The sequence below is a fragment of the Macaca nemestrina genome, chromosome 13 (assembly GCF_043159975.1).
Source record: "Macaca nemestrina isolate mMacNem1 chromosome 13, mMacNem.hap1, whole genome shotgun sequence".
In the NCBI taxonomy this organism is placed as follows: domain Eukaryota; kingdom Metazoa; phylum Chordata; class Mammalia; order Primates; family Cercopithecidae; genus Macaca; species Macaca nemestrina.
The window spans coordinates 38,745,668-38,763,482 of record NC_092137.1 but is presented as its reverse complement, the minus strand read 5'-3'; the positions used below and the strand labels follow the sequence as shown (position 1 = coordinate 38,763,482).

The following is a 17,815-nucleotide window of genomic DNA, read 5'->3' as shown; positions in this document are numbered from 1 at the left end:
CAGCCCGGAGAAGGTCTTTGACCTTTTTTCTGTCACTATTAGGTTTGAGTCATTTTCTCTGCTTTATTCAAAAACTGTTGAGCCGGGTGCAGTGGCTTACCCCTGTAATCCCAGCACTTTGGGAGGCTGAGGCGGGTGGATTACAAGGTCAAGAGTTCAAGACCAGCCTGACCAACACTGCAAAACCCCCATCTCTACTAAAAATACAAAAATCAGCTGGGCATGGTGGCGCATGCCTGTAATCCCAGCTACTCAGGAGGCTGAGGCAGGAGAATCGCTTGAACCCGGGAGGCGGAGGTTGCAGTAAACCTAGATCCCGCCACTGCACTCCAGCCTGGGCGACAGAGCAAGACTCTGTCTCACAAAAAAAACCAACTGTTAATTCCGCAAATATTTATTCATTATTTGCTAGTGCCAAGGATGATACTAGGTGTTAGGGTAGAGGTAGGGCTTCACAAAGATGAAATGACATGAGGAGCTGGGATTTGGTGAGAAGGCGAGAGTGTGCACACAAGTGTCTATCGGTCAAGGCTGGAGGCGGTGAGTGCTGCGGGAGATGCCTAGCCTCCAACTGGCCATGGAGTAGGCAGGCATAAGTCACAGATCGAGAAAACACAAAGCCTCTGGAAGTTCGATGATGGCCAAGGTGACTTACGCTAGGAAGAGTTAAGGCTTCTAACAGAAAATGAGCCTTAAAGAACAGGCAGAGAGTGAGAGAAGGGGTGCTGAGCAGGGGGCCTAGGGGTAATGGCAGGCAGAGGGAGGAGGATACATTCTACAGAGCTCACCTGTGCCATGGGAGCTTTGAGAAAATATGGGATGTGGTATTGGGTCACCTGTAGCACGGTAAATGCCACGGATGTGGCCAGAGGAAAAGCCCCAGAGGAAGATAGGAGGTGGTGTCATTTCTTTCTTCCTTACAGACTCAGGAAGTGAAAAGTACCTCACCTTGCACAAAAATGCTTTTCTTTAGATCCCTTCAGACAGAAATTGTGGTCAAAACCATTGAGATGGAAGTCCTGCAGGTGTTTTCCCAGCTCCACTGGCTTTCTCAGGTCGAATGCAGTTCCTTGCACCGGGGCAACTTCTCCTGATGGGAGGAGACAGAAAACAAAGATGATAAATGCCCAAGTTTCATCTTTATATAGAGCCTCCCCAAACACTCACTGGTTCTACCCTCTCCACCTTCATTTTAATTTGTTAAAGAGATGGGAGCCCAGATCCTGGGAAACATGCAGAGACCCCATCTCTACCAAAATAAATAAATAAATACAAGTAAAAAATTAGCCAGGCATAGTGATGTGTGCCTGTGGTCTCAGCTATTTAGGAGGCTGAGGCAGGAGGACTGCTTGAGCCCAGGAAGTCAAGGCTATAGTGAGCCATGATTGCACCACTGCACTCCAGCATAGGTGACAGAATGAGACTGTCTTCAAAAACAAATATGGAGAGGGTGGGGAAGAGAAAACAAAACAACCCTCAAATAAATAAACAAGTAAATAGAGTATATGGGAGTATGGGCTCAGATTATATGCAAATACTGCACCATTTTATAGAACGAACTAGAGTGTCCAATGATTTAAGTATCAGTAGGGGGTCCTGGAACCAGTCTTCTGTGGATTCCAAGGGACAATGGAAAATATATACTCATAAATATATAGTAACATATATATAAAAGCCAGAGTTGTTCTGGCTGAATCAAGTACAGGTTCTGAGCAGCTCAGGTGGAAAACCCCAGGATAAGATGATCCACTTCCTCTTAAAATTATGGCCCACCCAGGAGTGACAGCCAGGTGCTAGAACCTTGCACCAAGAATAGAGAATCCCAGGTTCCTCTGTAACAGGCCAAATCGCTCCAGCCCTTTCTTTTTGAAGAGGAAAGAGAAAAGGACTCTGTTTCAGAGCCTGAAACAATGATACAGTTGAGTCTTCTTAAAAGCTTTTTTTTTAGACAGAGTTTTGCTCTTGTCGCCCAGGCTAGAGGCTCCCGCCTCAGCCTCCCAAGTAGCTGGGATTACAGGCACACACCACTACGCCCAGCTAATTTTTGTATTTTTAGTAGAGGCGGGGTTTCACCACGTTGGCCAGGCTAGTCTCCAATTCCTGACCTCAGGTGATCCACCAGCCGTGGCCTCCCGAAGTGCTGGGATTACAGGTGTGAGCCACCATGCCTGGCCTAAAAAGTTTTCTTATAGTCCCAGAGCTGTCTCATATATTTTAAAGGTAAATGCAAGTGATAGGAGGTTAACATACTCTTTTAGGGTGATAATTATTTTTCCCTTTCATGTGGTCAAATGGCAATTTTAGGAACTTGGCTTCTACTGTTATTAGGGAAGAGAATTAGCATGCAAAGTAGGGCTGAAATCTTAAGAGGCTAAGAAAAAGCAGGAACTTGTACCTTACCATTAAAATAATTTAAAAAGTAAAAGAAGAACCAATTGCCAGTCATTTAAAACATTTGGTTCTGCTTTTGTGGGTTCCTAAATGCTGAGAGAACACACAAATCTATCTGAGTAAAAGAGGACATTTCCTTTCTCTCTCTCTCTCTTTCTTTTTTTTTTTTTTTTTTTGACATAGTTTCCCCCTGCCTGTTGCCCAGGCTGGAGTGCAATGGCGCAGTCTTGGCTCAATGCAACCTCTGCCTCCTGGGTTCAAGCGATTCTGCTGCCTCAGCCTCCCGAGGAGCTGAGAATACAGGCGCACACCATCACACCCAGTTAATTTTTGTGTAGACACAGGGTTTCACCATATTGGCCAGGCTGGTCTTGAACTCCTGCCCTCGAGAACCACCAGCCTCGGCCTCCCAAAGGGCTGGGATTATAGGTGTGAACAACTGCACCCGGCCCCATTTCTTTTCTTAAACTCAGAACTGCTCTTCAAAAATGTAGTCTTCCTGGTGTCTGAAGACTAGAGTTCTGAGTTCACATACAGCCTCAGGGTGCCTGGGTATGAAGCACTCAAGTGAGACACTGAGGTCCAGGTGATACCAGCCCACGTGTCTGGGTGTCCACTGTTCAACCGAGAGAATCTGGGAAGTGCACAAAGGATTCCTTGCTCTTTTTTTTTTTTTTTTTTTTTTTTGAGACACAGTCTCACTGTGTCGCCCAAGCTGGAGTGCAGTGGCGCGATCTTGGCTCAGTGCAATCTCTGCCTGCCGGGTTCAAGTGATTCTTCCGCCTCAGCCTCCCAAACAGATGGGATTTCAGGGACATACCATCAAGCCCAGACAATGTTTGTATTTTTAGTAGAGACGGTTTTTTGTTTGTTTGTTTGTTTTTTTGAGACGGAGTCCCGCTCAGTCGCCCAGGCTGGAGTGCAGTGGCACGATCTCGGCTCATTGCAAGCTCCGCCTCACGGGTTCACGCCATTCTCCTGCCTCAGCCTCCCAAGTAGCTGGGACTACAGGCGCCCGCCACCTCGCCCGGCTAATTTTTTGTATTTTTATAGAGACGGGGTTTCACCGCGTTAACCAGGTCTCAATCTCCTGACCTTGTGATCCGCCCACCTTGGCCTCCCAAAGTGCTGGGATTACAGGCGTGAGCCACCGCTCCTGGCGAGACACGGTTTCACCATGTAGACCAGGCTGGTCTCAAATGACCCGCTCACCTTGGCCTCCTAAAGTGCTGGGATTACAGGTGTGATCTGGCCAAATTTTTAATTTATTCCCTGTTTAAATTTTAAACAGGGAATATTTGCACATGCAACCTTTTTTTTTTTTTTTTTTAAGACAGTTTTGCTCTTGTTGCCCAGGCTGGAGTGCAGTGGCACAATCTCGGCTCACCCCAACCTCGGCCTCCCGTGTTCAAGCGATTCTCCTGCCTCAGCCTCCCTAGTAGCTGGGATTACAGGTACGTGCCACTATGCCCAGCTAATTTTTTGTATTTTTAGTAGAGACGGGGTTTCTCCATGTTGGTCAGGCTGGTTTCAAACTCCTGACTTGAGGTGATCCACCCACCTCAGCTTCCCAAAGTGCTAGGATTACAGGCGTGAGCCACTGTGCCTGGCCACAACCATTTTTTTTTAAACTTTTTTAATTTTTTGAAGCAATTCTCATACCTCAGCCTCCCGAGTAGCTGGAATTACAAGTGCACACCACCAAGCCAGGCTAATTTTGTATTTTTAGTAGAGATGGGGTTTCACCATGTTGGCCCTACTGGCCTTGAAGTCCTGACCTCAAGTGATCTGCTGCCTTGGCCTCCCAAAGTGCTGGGATTACAGGTGTGGCCTTGTAGTTTTATTTTTAATTGACACATACTAATTGTACATATTTATGGGGCATAGTGTTGATGTTTTGATACATGTACACATTTTGTAATAATCAAGTATTTAGCATATCCATCACCTCAAACATTTTATTTATTTATTTTGAGGCAGAGTCTCACTCTGTTGCCCAGGCTGGAGTGCAGTGGCGCGACCTCAGCTCACTGCAACCTCCACCTCCCCGGCTCAAGTGATTCTCCTGCCTGTGCCTCTGCCTCCCGAGTAGCTGAGATTACAGGCACGCGCCACCATTCTCATCTAATGTTTTGTTCTTTTTTTTTTTTTGAGACGTAGTTTCACTCTTGTTACCCAGGCTGGAGTGCAATGGCATGATCTCACTGCAACCTCTGCCTCCCGGGTTCAAGCGATTCTCCTGCCTCAGCCTCCCGAGTAACTGGGATTACAGGTTTGAGACCAGCCTGGCCTACACGGTGAAAACTTGTCTCTACTAAAATACAAAAATTAGCTGGGTGTGGTAGCGCACGCCTGTATTCCCAGCTACTCGAGAGGTTCAGGTAGGAGGATTGCTTGAGCCCAGGAGTTCGAGGTAGTAGTGAACTATGATCATGCCACTGCAACCACACCAGCCTAGGTGACAGAGGGAGACTCCATCTCAAAAAAACAAAACAAAACAAAAATACAAAAAACTGAGACTCTGTTTAATAGGCACATTTAACTGCATTAATACAGCATATATATATATTTTATATATATATAAATATATGTGTGTGTGTGTTCTGTTGTTCTGTCATTGTACTTTATAGTATACTTTCTGTTTTTATGACTTCTGTTTTTTTGTTTTTCTTTTTAAATCTTTGGGATGCCAAGGCAGGGGGGTCATTTGAGCTCAGAAGTTCAAGACCAGCCTGGGCAACATGATGAAACCCCATTTCTATTAAAAAAAAAAAAAAAAAAAATGCAGCTGGGCGCGGTGGCTCACGCCCGTAATCCCAGCACTTTGGGAGGCCGAGGCGGGCAGATCACGAGGTCAGGAGATCGAGACCATCCTGGCTAACACGGTGAAACCCCATCTCTACTAAAAATGCAAAAAATTAGCTGGGCGTGGCGGCGGGTGCCTGTAGTCGGAGGCTGAGGCAGGAGAATGGCGCTGAGGCAGGAGAATGGCGTGAACCCGGGAGGCGGAGCTTGCAATGAGCTGAGATCGCGCCACTGCACTCCAGCCTGGGCGACTGAGCGAGACTCTGTCTCAAAAAAAAAAGCAAAAATTAGCAGGGCATGGTAGTGCACACTGTAGTCCCAGCTACTAGAAAGGCTGAGGTGGGAGGATCGCTTGAGCCCAGGAGGTCGAGGCTGCAGTGAGCCAAAATTGTGCTACTGCACTCCAGCCTGGGTGACAGAGTAAGACCCTGTCTCAAAAAAAAAAAAAAAAAAAAAAATCTTTTACCATATGGACTGTGTTTGCTTGTGTGCATTTCTGGTAATTTAAATTTAGAAGGTCTGTATTTTTGTTTTAGTGGTTCCATCTAATATATAAGCATTTAATCCTCTTTTTCTTACATAGAATCTGCTCTGAGCTTCTCTTTCCTCCCCTTTTCTCCTTCCTCTGCTACCTGTTAGGTTGCTGACACTTTCATCTGAAGGTATACTAATAAAGGCACTTTTGTCTCCCAGTAGATGGTGCTAGAGACACAATAGAAAGAGGTTGCTTTACAGTCTCTAAACCCTGATCAGTTCTGGCAGGATTCATAGTTGAACTTTTTGGATCTCGAAAGCCAAAGGCCAAATCCGAGATAGCAGTGTGACTCACTTGGGTATGCTTTTGTCCTGCAACACTTACATGATAAACCACCTCCCAGACTTGCATGGTGGCTCATGCCTGTATTCCCAGCGCTTTGGGAGGCCGAGGCGGGCAGATCACTTGAGGTCAGGAGTTTGAGACCAGCCTGGGCAACACGGCGAAACCCTATCTCTACTAAAAATACAAAAATTAGCCAGGTGTGGTGGTGCATGCCTGTAATATCAGCTACTCAGTAGACTGAGGCACAAGAATCGCTTGAACCCAGGAAATGGAGGTTGCAGTGAGCCAAGATTTCACCACTGCACTCCAGGCTGGGTGACAGAGTGAGACCCTGCCTCAAAAAAAAAAGCAAACCAAACCAAACCAAACAAACAAACAAAAACAAAAAGCAAAGCAAAGAAAAAGGCAGCAATAATTTTTCTTTTTTAGAGACAGGGTCCTGCTATGCTCAAGTGATCCTCCTGCCTCAGCCTCCTGAGTAGCTAGGACTACAGGTGTATGTTCAATTTTTATTTATTTTTATTTTTTTATTTTTATTTTTATTTTTTGAGACGGAGTCTCGCTTTGTCGCCCAGGCTGGAGTGCAGTGGCCGGATCTCAGCTCACTGCAAGCTCCGCCTCCCGGGTTTACGCCATTCTCCTGCCTCAGCCTCCCGAGTAGCTGGGACTACAGGCGCCCACCACCTCGCCCGGCTAGTTTTTTGTATTTTTAGTAGAGACGGGGTTTCACCATATTAGCCAGGATGGTCTCGATCTCCTGACCTCATGATCCGCCCGTCTCGGCCTCCCAAAGTGCTGGGATTACAGGCTTGAGCCACCGCGCCCGGCCCAATTTTTATATATATACACATACGTGTGTGTGTGTGTGTGTGTTTAAGAGAGCGGGTCTCGTTCTGTTATCCAGGCTGTAGTGCAGTGGCATGATCACGGCTCACTGCAGCCTCAACCTGCCAGGCTCAGGTAATCCTCCTGTCTCAGCCTCCTGAGTAGCTAGGACCCCCAGGCATGTACCAGCACCCCTGGCTAATTTTTAAATTATTTGTAGAGATGGGAGTCTCACTTTGTTGCGCAGGCTGGTTTCAAACTCCTGGGTTCAAGCAATCCTCTTGCCTCAGCCTCCCAAAGTACTGGGTTTGCAAGCATGAGCCACCATGCTCAGCAATTCTTCATGAAACAATTAGACTTGGGGTAAAAAAGCAGGTATTCTCATGGGCTCAGGAAGATTTTAGCTTTACCAACCTATATTCCGAGTGGTAACTTATGCTTTCTTCTATAACTTTATTTTTTTTATTTTTATTTTTTGAGACGGAGTCTCGCTGTGTCTCCCAGGCTGGAGTGCAGTGGCGTGATCTCGGCTCACTGCAAGCTCCGCCTCCCGGGTTCACGCCATTCTCCCGCCTCAGCCTCCCAAGTAGCTGAGACTACAGGCGCCCGCCACCACGCCCGGCTAGTTTTTTGTATTTTTAGTAGAGACGGGGTTTCACCATGTTAGCCAGGATAGTCTCGATCTCCTGACCTCGTGATCCACCCGCCTCGGCCTCCCAAAGTGCTGGGATTACAGGCTTGAGCCACCGCGCCCGGCCTCTTCTATAACTTTAAATGGTGTTCACAATATTTAATTCTTCCTTAAAGCCACAGTCAACTCAAAATCTAACCCATATGACGGTCCTAGTGTGATTGACTCAGGTCAGTCAAAATTGCTTATAATTATCTCCCTTAAGGTATAACTACAGGTAGAAGGCTTGAAGAAACAAAGAAAGCTACAAAATTTTTGTGAAGGAAAGACAGAGGCCGTATATCAGGTCTCTTTCCCTGTTACCAAGCATCTACAAATCAGTGTTTGCTTCAGCTCTTCCCTCTGTAAAATGAAGCTGTTATTTGCTGCCGCATTACATGGAAATATTTGATAAATGGTGTGCTTGAACACCTTCAGGAGGCTGGCATAAAAAAATATATATAACAGGGCCAGATTTCAGGCCACCACATAGAATACAGAGCAGAGGGCACAGAGGGTAAGACTTTAAGCATGACAAAGAAGCCCTGACTTAAAATTAGAAAATTGGGACAATTCTACAATGATGAAATTTTTGCTAAATGAGAAGAAGAAAAAGAGAGAAGGCTCCAATCTATCTTGTCCAACGTCATGCACTGACACACTTGGTCATGTGTTTAATGGTCAGCTATATGGAAAATGTGGAATTTGTCCCCCAGATTTGCCATGTCTTTGGGCCCTTTCTCATAACTGGAAAGAATGTTCCTTCTGGTTCCCTATGCCCACCACACTCTGGCAAAGTCCAATTGATTGTTCAAGAATATTCTCTAACATAATTTCCTCTTGTGAAATATTCTAATCTCTATAGCCAGAACCAATCTTTTTTTCTTTGCTCCCATTATACTTAGAACAGACTTTTCTCAAAACATTGATCACATTATGACATAATTACATGATTTATCAGTCAAAATAAAATATAGAGATGAATCTCTCAATGTTTTATTTGAGAATCACAGAATTGGCCAGGCGTGGTGGCTCATGCCTGTAATCCCAACACTTTGGGAGGCTGAGATGGACAGATCACTTGAGGTCAGGAGTTCGAGACCAGCCTGGCCAACATGGTGAAACCCTGTCTTTACTAAAAATACAAAAATTAGCTGGGCATGGTAGTGCATGCCTGTAGTCCCAGCTACTCTGGAGGCTGAGGCAGGAGAAATGCTTGAACCGGGAGGTGGAGCTTGCAGTGAGCTGAGATCGTGCCACTGCACTCCAGCCTGGGCAACATAGCGAGACTCAGTCTCAAAAAAAAAAAAAAGAGAGAGAATCACAGAATTGCAATTCAGAGCGCACACACAGCCTGGGTGGTCCTCAGTATGTCCGGAAAACAGAGAGAAGGTTGGGAATTTTATTTTTATATATATATATATATATATATATATTTTTTTTTTTTTTTGCTTTTGTTTTTCTGTTTTTTGAGTCAGTGTCTTGCTCTGTCACCCAGGCTGGAGTATAGTGGTTTGATCAGAGCTCACTGCAGCCTCAAACTCCTGGGCTCAAGGGATTCTCCTGCCTCAGCCTCCTGAGTAGCTATGACTATTGGAGTACACCACCATACCAGTTATAATTTTTTTTTTTTTTTTTTTTTTGAGACGGAGTCTCGCTCTGTCGCCCAGGCTGGAGTGCAGTGGCCGGATCTCAGCTCACTGCAAGCTCCGCCTCCCGGGTTCACGCCATTCTCCGGCCTCAGCCTCCCGAGTAGCTGGGACTACAGGCGCCTGCCACCTCGCCCGGCTAGTTTTTTGTATTTCTTAATAGAGACGGGGTTTCACCGTGTTAGCCAGGATAGTTTCAATCTCCTGACCTCGTGATCCGCCCGTCTCGGCCTCCCAAAGTGCTGGGATTACAGGCTTGAGCCACCGCGCCCGGCCGACCAGCTATAATTTTTAAATATTTTTGTAGAGATGAGGTTTCACTATGTTGCCCAGGGTGGTCTTGAACTCCTGGCTTCAAGTGATCCTCCTACCTCAGCTTCCCAAAGTGCTACGATTACAGGCGTGAGTTACTGCACCTGGCCAGGAGTTTTATTAGAAAGAGAAATGTTACATACTATTCTGACAGAACACTCATTGGCACTAAAGAAACTTCTGGGAGCTGGCAGGCTCTGACTGGTGAGTGACAGCAGTAGGTAAAACTAGTGTTAGAGTCACAGCAGGTCATTTTAGCAATTACTAGGGTGAAACTGGTCTTAGGGTTACAGCAGGCTGTTTCAGCTTTGCAGAAAAATCAATTCTTGGAGCAGGTGCTATGTACCCTAAATGCCCTTTTCCCCCAGCCTCTCAATTCTGAGTTAGTTGGGTATGACAAGAATGACCCAGTTTGTATAACCAACTTTCACATATATCAAGTGATTTGTCTATAAGGAATGTGAGTTCCTAAAGGGCAAGAATTGTGCCCTGTTTATCTCTGTACCCTCTGGGCATGAAGCAGAGCCTTTAGTTGATTGAAAAACTGATGAATGAAGGCAGGAGAGGCAGAGAAAAACCCAGAGGCAACTGTGTATATTGTAGCATCTGGTGATGAAGAATGAAAGATCTAGAAAGGGGCTTAGGAATTACCTCATCCCGTCCCCTCACTTTGCAGATGGTGAGCTTGAGCCCCCGGCAACTGAAGGGACTTGCCCAAGGTGACACATCTGCATAGTGTCAGAACCTCCATTCAGGCACTTTCCACCTTCCTCTGGAGTGTCCGACTTGGTTACAGCCCCTTACGCCCCCAACCCCAACAGGTGCTCTTGATTTTTCTCACTAAGAATTTAGAAAATGAACGTGCAGTTTTTCTAACCTTGGTTTATCTGCATATATGACTTCGTGCTTTGGTGCTAAGAATAGAAGGAGATGTCAAAATAGCTCTCTCAGCAACGCTGAGTGTTCAGAAAAATGAAGCGGAAATGGAAAGGGTACCCTCAGAGAGAATGTCACATCCTCTGACTTTAGTTCTGAAGCCACCAGAAAGCCAGGGGTGTCAGCAGGGAGAAGCAGTTTCTGAAGAGGATTTTTTATTCTCCTGAAGGCCAGATGGGTGTGTATTCAGGTCTGGGCAGCAGTGCCTGGCAGATGAGGGGCTATGACCCAATGTTGTAGGGTTACAGCTCTGGGCCAGAGGAGCAGCTCATGCCCTATTTCAGAGAATGTCTGACTGCAGGCAGCATCAAGGGCCCACTAGAGGTTGTTTTCATAAACATAGAGACCAGAAGCTGCATGGTGACAGCTGTGGAGGGTGTGCGGGGTGGGGTTAATCAGGGTTGGGTTTGTTAGGAACATACAAGAAGGAGGGAGGGGGCAAGAGAGTTGAGTGTGTGCAAAGGGATGATTCTCATGATAGACTTCTTAGTAGAGACAGGGTTTCACCATGTTGGCCAGGCTGTCTCGAACTCCTGACCTCAGGTGATCCACCAGCCTGCGTCTCCCAAAGTGCTGGGATTACAGGCGTGAGCCGCCTCACCCGGCCTGCATGATGCACCTTTGTTCTAGGTGGGGGCAGGGGGTGGGGAAGGGAAGGTATAGTTGGGGAGGGACAGTGAAAAGGTGATAGTTATGCCAAAGAACTGTATGTTCTTGTGGTGCTGAAGAATTATTGGAGCTGAAAGATATCTGGAATAGCGATCATGGAAGGTTGCAAAGAGAGGTCATGACAAAGTCAAAGAAGTGAGCAGCTGAGAAGGGTGAAGGACAAGATCATTGGAAGAGTGGATCTCAAGCTGAGTGGACTAGGCGTGGTGGCTCACGCCTGTAATTCCAGCACTTTGGGAGGCTGAGGAGGGCAGATCCCTTGAGCCCAGGAGTTCGAGACCAACCTGGGCAACCCGGTGAGATCTCGTCTCTACAAAAAATTAAAAAATTAGCCAGGTGTGGTATGGCACACACCTGTGACTCCAGCTACTAGGGAGGCTGAGGTGGGAAGATAACTAGAGCCTGGGAGGTCAATGCTGCAGAGAGCCATGATCATGCCACTGCACTCCAGCCTGGGTGACAGAGTGAGAGGCCATCTCAAAAAAGAAGCAGAGTGGTCAGAGTATCACCAACATGGATAAGAAAATAATCAAGGATTATGACAGGAGTGATGTTAGAGTGACAGTAAGCCAGGAAGAGGTGGAAGTGACTGGAGGAGGGGGGATGACTTAACAAAGAGTTCGTGAGGGTGTTACTCTAGCCACTACGACTGCCTCATTTTTTCAAGAAGATGAAGTAGATCTGATCACTGGAAATAGGACTTTCTAACATTCCAGATCTCTGTCACAAAAGATTAAACCTTCCTCTTTCTATTTGCATTCTTGACAGAGTTAAAATTACCTGCACTCTGAAAGTGAAGGAAAAACTCACTGCCTTCACAAAATTCATCTGCCTTGATTCATATCTCTTGTCTTACATAAGAGATTCACACCCACAGTCTATTATGAGGAATTTGGCCTTTTCCCCATGACTGCTTGTGACAGATTGCATTTTTCAAAGATGGCCACACTAGTCTAGATCCCATCCACAAGCTCTCCTTACAATGTGATGTTGACACTTCTTCACTGAGCGGTGGAGTCTGTGTTTCCTCTTTGGAACTTGGATGGACCTTTTTAACCACCTTAACCAAAATAATGTGGCCAAATGACGCTGTGTGATTTCTGTGACCAGGTTACGTAAAAGGCTCCAGCCTCACCCTCTCTCTCTCTCAAGGCATTTGCCCTTGGAGCCCAGCCACCATGCTGTAAGGAAGCTCAAGTCACGTGGAGAGGCTGTGTGTGGGCTGTTCTGGCTGACAGCCCCAGCAAGGCCTCCAACCAACAGCCAACATCAACTGCCAGACATGTGAGTGAACAAGCCTTCTGATGATTCCAGCCCTGTTCTAATCTTTTAAGCTGAGGCCCTAGACATCATGTGCAGAAACAAGATGTGCCCTGTCTAAATTCCTGGCCAATAGAAACGATGAACGAAGTGCTGGAGTAATTTGTTGTATAGCAATAGATTGCTAGTATACTGCTAGTATCTAAGAGGTGATGTTTTCACCTCCTAGCACTGACTTCACAAATTCTGACAGGAGACTAATTTTCCTCCCCAGCTCCTCCTTGCCCCCCGCTCCTTTTTTTTTTTTTCTAACATAGTCAGAAGTGCCTTTACATGATTATACCTTAAGAACACTAGTCCTTGCAATTACTTTTGGATGGGGAAAAAACAAACACAAATTTGTTAGTTTACCAATTTTTGAGCATTTTCTACGTGCCAGGCATTAAACTGACCTCAGGAAACCTAGAATCTAGCGGAAGAGACAGATTAAAACCATAACAATTTATTTATTTATTTATTTAGAGACAAGGTCTCACTCTGTCGTCTCACTCTGTCACCCTGGTGGAGTGCAGCGGCGTGATCATAGCTCAATGAAGCCTTGACCTCCCTGGGCTCAGGTGATCCTCCCACTACAGCCTCCCGAGTAGCTGGGACTACAAATGTGTGCCATCGCGCCTGGCTAATTATTATTATTATTATTATTATTTTAGTACAGATGGGGTTTCACCATCTTACCCAGGCTGGTCTCAAACTCCTGGGCTCAAGCAACCCACCCGGTCAGCCTCCCAAAGTGTTGGTGTGAGCCAACGCACCTGGCCAAAACAATAACACTTACAGGAGAGTGTGAGACATGCAAGGACAGTGGAATTCCTAAGGCTCTGGGGGAGCAGGGAGAAGCAGCATCGAACTCAGCCTCGGGGGTCACAAAAGGTTCTCCGAGGTGTGACAGGATCCTAATCTTTTTTTTTTTTTTTTTGAGACAGAATTTCACTCTTGTCCCCTAGGCTAGAGCGCAATGGCGTGATCTCGGCTCACTGCAACCTCCACCTTCCGGGTTCAAGCGATTCTCCTGCCTCAGCTCCCAAGTAGCTGAGATTATAGATGCCCACCACCACACCTGGCTAATTTTTGTATTTTCAGTAGAGACAGGATTTCACCATGTTGGCCAGGCTGGTCTCGAACTGCTGACCTCAAGTGATCCACCCACTTCAGCCTCCCAAAGTGCTGGGATTACAGGTGTGAGTCACTGCACCTGGCCAGGATCCTAATTTTTTTTTTTTTTTTTTTTGAGATGGAGTCTCGCTTTGTTGCACAGGCTGGAGTGCAATGGCATGATCTCAGCCCACTGCAACCTCCGCCTCCCAGGTTCAAGCAATTCTTTGCCTCAGCTTCCCAAGTAGCTGGGATTGCAGGCACCTGCCACCATGCCTGGCTAATTTTTGTATTTTTAGTAGAGACAGGGTTTCACCATCATGGCCAGGATGGTCTTGAACTCCTGACCTCATGATCCACCTGCTTCGGGCCCCTAAAGTGTTGGGATTACAGGCATGAACTACTGCACCCAGACAGGATCCTAATCTTGAAGGGTAAATTGGGATTGGCTAACTGATGAGGCGCAGGAGAGAACACGCACAGGACTGGCTCCAGCCACCAGTGAAGGTGCAGCTGTGGCACAGGCAAGACACATTTATGCCACACACATTCTACAGGCTCCTAGCGCTAACTTAATTTTGACGGGGAAGACTGAAGAAATGAGGTAGAAAGTGAACTGGGTCTATGAACTTCTGACCAAGCACCGATTACAGGAAAATAGCCTTTTTTGTAATATTTGGCCATGAACACTCTCTCACCTGGGGTGAATTTTAATTCAAAGCTTTTAATTTCTCATGATCTCAAGTCGCTTTTTTTCCCTGCCTGGTGGCCCTCATGCCTGACTCTCTGAGAAGAGGAACAGATGGTAATGACGCTGTAAGAGTTATTGACTCTTGAGTTCATTCATTTTTAGACTCTTCCTTCCCAACAGATCCTCTTTCTAGCCCATCTTCACACAACCCAGTAGACAATCCAGGAATAAAACCACAGTCCTGCCAGACGAGGACTGTATAAAAGCACAGTACCTGTGCTCCTGAGCACAGATACATCCTGTTTATAATAACAATTAAAAATTATTTTAAGGGAGAAAAGAGAAAAGAAAGGAAATCTGACATAGACTTCCTAGAAAAATTTGGGAAATGAGTAGGAAAGAAATTTTCTCCAATAATGTTTTTTCCCCTAAAAAAAGAAATACTTGGGCCAGGTGCAGTGGCTCACGCTTGTAATCCCAGCACTTTGGGAGGCTGAGGCAGGCAGATCACCTGAGGTCAGGAGTTCAAGACCAGCCTGGCTAACATAGTGAAACCCTGTCTCTACTGAAAATACAAAAATTAGCCGGGCAAGGTGGCGGCGCTTGTAATCCCAGCTACTTGGGAGGCTGAGGCAGGAGAATCACTTGAACCTGGGAGGCAGAGGTTGCAGTGAGCTGAGATTATGCCCTCCAGCCTGGGCGAGAGAGGGAGATTCCATCTCAAAAAAGAAAAAAAAAGAAATACTTGTACACATATTAAGCATGTTATTTGGAAACTGTTTTCTGGCTGGGGGCAGTAGCTCACACTGTAATCTCAGCACTCTGGGAGGCCGATATAGGAGGATCTCTTGAGCCCAGGAGTTCAAGACCAGCCTGGGCAACATAGCAGGATCCCCATCTCTACAAAAAACAGAAAATATTAGCCAGGCGTGGTGGTGCGTGCCTGTAGTCCTAACTACTTGGGAGGCTGAGGTGGGAGGATCGTTTAAGCCCAGGAGGTTAAGGCTGCAGTGAGCTGTGACTGTGCCACTGCACTCCAGTCTGGGCTACAGAGCGAGACTCTGTCTCAAAAAAAGAAAACAAAGAAAATGGTTTTATATAATTTGTTCCTTATTTTGCTTTACAAATCTATGCAAGCTGTCTTAGGGCTTGCGTGGACTTACTAACTGATCTCGGGTATTTCTATGCCCTGTAAGATTCAATTTCCCCATTTATAAAATGGAGCTAAGGCCTGGGATGGTGGCTTCCACCTATAATTCCAGCACTTTGGGAGCCTGAGATGGGGGGATCACTTGAGGCCAGGAGTTCGACACCAGCTTGGCCAACAGGGTGAAACCCTGTTTCTGCTAAAAATACAAAAAATTAGCCAGGCATGGTGGTGTGCACCTGTAACCCAGCTACTTGGGAGGCTCAAGTGTGAGAACTGCTTGAAGCCAGGAGGCGGAGGTTGCAGTGAGCCGAGATGGTGCCACTGCACTCCAGCCTGGGCGATAGAGTGAGACTCTCTCAAAAAGAAAAATGGAACTAATACTAGTATTTACCTGGCACATAGTGTGTGTTCTCTCTCTCTCTCTTTTACACACACACACACACACTTCCTTAATACAGAGACCAGGTATTAATCACAGCAGAAACCTTTTTTTGCTTTTCTTTTCTTTTTTTTTTTTTTTGAGACAGAGTTTCACTCTTGTTGCCCAGGCTGGAGTGCAATGGCACAATCTTGGCTCACCGCAACCTCTGCCCCTGGGTTCAAGCAATTCTCCTGCCTCAGTCTACCGAGTAGCTGGGATTACAGGCATGTGCCACCATGCCTGGCTAATTTTGTGTTTTTAGTAGAGATGAGGTTTCACCACGTTGGTCAGGCTGGTCTTGAACTCCTGACCTTAGGTGATCTCCCCGCCTCGGCCTCCCAAAGTGCTGGGATTACAGACATGAGCCACTGCAGCCTGGGCCCCGTAGCATAAATCACGTAAAAAGGAAGGTGCAGTTCTGCCTCCAGGGCACACTGTCATTTTCATAAGAGTACTTAAGGTTTCTGTTTTGTTTGTTTGTTTGTTTGTTTACTTGTTTTTAGAGTCAGGGTCTCTTATGCTGCCTAGGCTGCAGTGCAGTGGCTATTCACAGGTGTAATCATAGTGCACTGCAGCCACGAACTCATGGGCTCAAGCCATCCTCCCACCTCAGCCTCTTGAGTAGCTGGGACTACAAGCACACACCACTGTGCCTGGCTTATTCTGTTTTCTGAAGCTTCCTCTTCTAGTGATTTTAAAATTGAGAACAATGATTTTTAAATGATTTTTTTGAGTTATGAAATCCTTTGAGAATATTATAAAAGTTATGAGCTCTCTCTCCAGTAAAATGCACACACACATACAAAATGTTCCCAGAGCCTCTGAAGCCCTGCCGTGCATCCCTGGCTAAGAATCCCTGGTCTATAGAATATGTTCTACTTACGGTGCTGTTCATCACAAAACAAGTTGCCCCGTCACAACCTGATGTTGAAATGCACATTTGGAATCTCACAGTCACATAACCTCAAGTGTTTGTTCAAGAAACACAGATTCCTCCCATAGCAATGTGGCAAAAACTTTGTGTAGTACACCAGGCCTCCTTCTGGATTGTTTATGATTCCTCTATACTCTTGAACACGTACACAACAATCTGACGAGCGAAAGGCACAGAAGCTGGTCTTAATCTGAGCAAATCAACAGCTTTCAGAAGCTGCAGGGAAATGAAGCGTCAGAGAAAGTGAAAATTATCCCTAACAACAGCTCAGAAAATAGGGCTGATTAGGCAAACTGTGTATCCCTGGGTTTCAGTGGATCCTAGAAGTCATGGATCACCAGTTGCTGTTACCAACCTCCTAGGAGCATCCTGCTCACCTGTTCGGCAGTCAAACTCAAGAGAACAGCCTTTAGAGTCAGGCAGGCCTGGATTTAAATGCTGGCTTTCTTTGCTGTATAAATTTTTGGAGGCTGCTTAGCTTCTCTGAACCTTGATTACGTCATCTGTAAAATAGGGATAACGAGAATCTACCTCTTAGGATTATTGTGATCATTAAATGAAATGAGGCAGGTAAAGTGCTCAGCACCCTCCTCAGCAAGTGGGAAGTACTCAGTAATATGGCTGTTACTATGAGCAGTAGCAGAGGACAATAACAGTGTAACTCTGGAGTTAGGAAAACTCGATTCCAGGCCGGACACGGTGGCTCACGCCTATAATCCCAGCACTTTGGGAGGCCAAGGCGGGTGGATCGCTTGAACCCAGGAGTTCAAGACCAGCCAGACAAAAAGTACAAAAATTAGCCAGGTGTGGTGGTGCATGCCTGTGGTCCCAGCTACTCAGGAGACTGAGGTGGGAGGATCACTTGAGCTCAGGAGGTTGAAGCTAAAGTGAGCTGTGATTGCACCACTGTACTCCAGCCTGGGCAACACAGCAAGGCCCTGTCTCCAAAACAAAAAATAAACAACAAAAACCCCTTGATTCTAGATTTTGACTTCACCAATTACTTACAAGTTTAACTCTGTGCAGGTTACTGAACTCTCCCATTTTTAGCTTCCTCAACTGAGGCACAGGGTTAAACCCTACTTCCAAGTGTAGTTCAGCCAGGCACAGTGGCTCACCTGTAATCCCAG

The 17,815-nt window shown here is 46.2% G+C and overlaps 1 protein-coding gene across 1 annotated transcript in view; it reads right to left on the bottom strand.

Moving 5' to 3' along the window:
- LOC105464874 (galactose mutarotase) overlaps window positions 1-17,815 on the bottom strand; it is a 76,933-nt gene that overhangs the window by 5,239 nt on the left and 53,879 nt on the right. Inside the window, exon 5 of the mRNA XM_011712982.2 lies at window positions 949-1,090. Within this exon, the coding sequence (XP_011711284.2) occupies window positions 949-1,090 (142 nt within the window). The remainder of the gene's footprint in view (window positions 1-948; window positions 1,091-17,815) is intronic.